We start from the raw sequence: 1,481 nt of genomic DNA, 5'->3' as shown, positions 1-1,481 counted from the left end.
GGGTCTTAGTTAATAAATGTCATTCTATTGAATAAGGCTTTGAGCAAACATGCCAGAGACTTCTTATGTTCCTATTGAAATAATTAAATGTCACAAATGACATCATTTTAGCGACCTGTAGCGCCAAAATATTTTTGGTAGGACTTTATATTTTTCTTTTGTTTCGGTAAAACTACTCAAATCATATTAGATTTGAGCTTATATAATTTTTCTCCAAAAATCTATTTGGGCCATTTCAAACGAAAAAAGTTTGCAGGTGCGAGAGAGAAAAAAAAGATTGAAGTCCAAAACAGCGAATTTCTTGTAATTTCCTGATGAAAACAGCAGAAAAATGTGGCATAAAAAGGCTGAGTCCGGTAAAACTACACTAATTGAGGCTAAAGGTAAAATGTCAAATGTGATTTTTATATTAAAAACTAGAAAAAAAAAGAAAAAAAAAAATTATATCTACCTTATATGTGCAGTAGATGTGACTATGTAATACCCTCTAAAATGACATTTGGGGCCATTTTTACCGGAGCCTTTCTTCTGTGGCCATTTTTTCAGAGCCCTTTTTCAAGGACTATTTTTCCCAGGGCCAATTTTCCTACATTCCAGTACTCAGTGTATATGGCTGTACAATAATAATAAAACAAAATAAGAACATTTTGAGCCTGAAATCGGCCAAAAAATCAAAACACTGAGCCTGAGAAAAATGTTACTGGTTCATATTAAAAAAAAGTGTACCCTATCTTATTCAATACCTTAAAAGCGTCGGAAACAAGGTGCTAAATACTTAGGAGGCTGAATAGCTGATGTAACAAATGTTGCATCCTCGTCTCTGGTCCTTCTGGAGGTAGGAGCCTAAACCTGTTGCTGAACTGACATCTACCAAATACTGATACCGCTATATTAGGGCAGGCTGTATATTACTGAATCGGCGGGGGACCTTTGTATGGGATAGTTTGTCAGGTAGCGAGGTTTTGTTAGTAAAAGATACGAAGGTGTCGACGCTGTCAGTGGGGTATGTTTTTCTTTCTAGCAGAAAGTGAGGGACTTTCAAGGGCACATTGACTCACCTCGAACGATTACTTTTCTGGTCTAGCGCCACCAACCGTGTGAAATAAGTGAAATGTTGACCGAAGAGAAGTCTGTACTTGGCGAAATGCAAACCTATCATGATTGAATTAATAGTTTCTCCCCCAGCTGCATTTATAGATGAACATCAAAGTATATATATTAACGGACTAAACAGGAATGCCAAAATTACAATACGAGTGTTTGTGAACGAACGAGGACGGAAGTTTGAGTCGCATGCCCATTTTTTTGCCAGCGATGGGACTGTGTACCTCGAAAAGCACCCGTCTGTTAGCGGTAGCTATATAGGTAAGGGATGACTGGTGGAGGGCTAGACGATGATAGTAGAAATACTGCTAGAAATATTCACCTATTTGATTAATATCTATAATGTATATATGTATTTATGGATCTACAGTATAATA

At 36.9% G+C, this 1,481-nt stretch overlaps 2 protein-coding genes across 3 annotated transcripts in view; one reads left to right on the top strand and one right to left on the bottom strand.

Moving 5' to 3' along the window:
- Window positions 1-1,082, bottom strand: part of LOC117105472 — a 63,342-nt gene extending 62,260 nt beyond the window's left edge. The window contains exon 1 of one of the 2 annotated variants that reach the window (XM_033246628.1): window positions 1,059-1,082. The gene's annotated coding sequence lies outside the window, so the exon portion shown is untranslated. Of the gene's footprint in view, window positions 1-743; window positions 881-1,058 lie in introns of those variants that run through there. The other variant, XM_033246627.1, reaches the window with a different exon arrangement.
- Window positions 1,083-1,126: 44 nt separating this feature from the next.
- The window catches only part of LOC117105473 (bile acid-CoA:amino acid N-acyltransferase-like), a 7,489-nt gene continuing 7,134 nt past the window's right edge, over window positions 1,127-1,481 (top strand). The window contains exon 1 of the mRNA XM_033246636.1: window positions 1,127-1,365. Within this exon, the coding sequence (XP_033102527.1) occupies window positions 1,158-1,365 (208 nt within the window). The 5' untranslated portion in view covers window positions 1,127-1,157. The remainder of the gene's footprint in view (window positions 1,366-1,481) is intronic.

The sequence above is a fragment of the Anneissia japonica genome, unplaced genomic scaffold, assembly GCF_011630105.1.
Source record: "Anneissia japonica isolate Jap-2015-1 unplaced genomic scaffold, ASM1163010v1 scaffold1128_len1000024_cov185, whole genome shotgun sequence".
NCBI lineage: Eukaryota > Metazoa > Echinodermata > Crinoidea > Comatulida > Comatulidae > Anneissia > Anneissia japonica.
The sequence above is the reverse complement of the archived record's forward strand: the minus strand, read 5'-3'. Positions and strand labels throughout refer to the sequence as shown.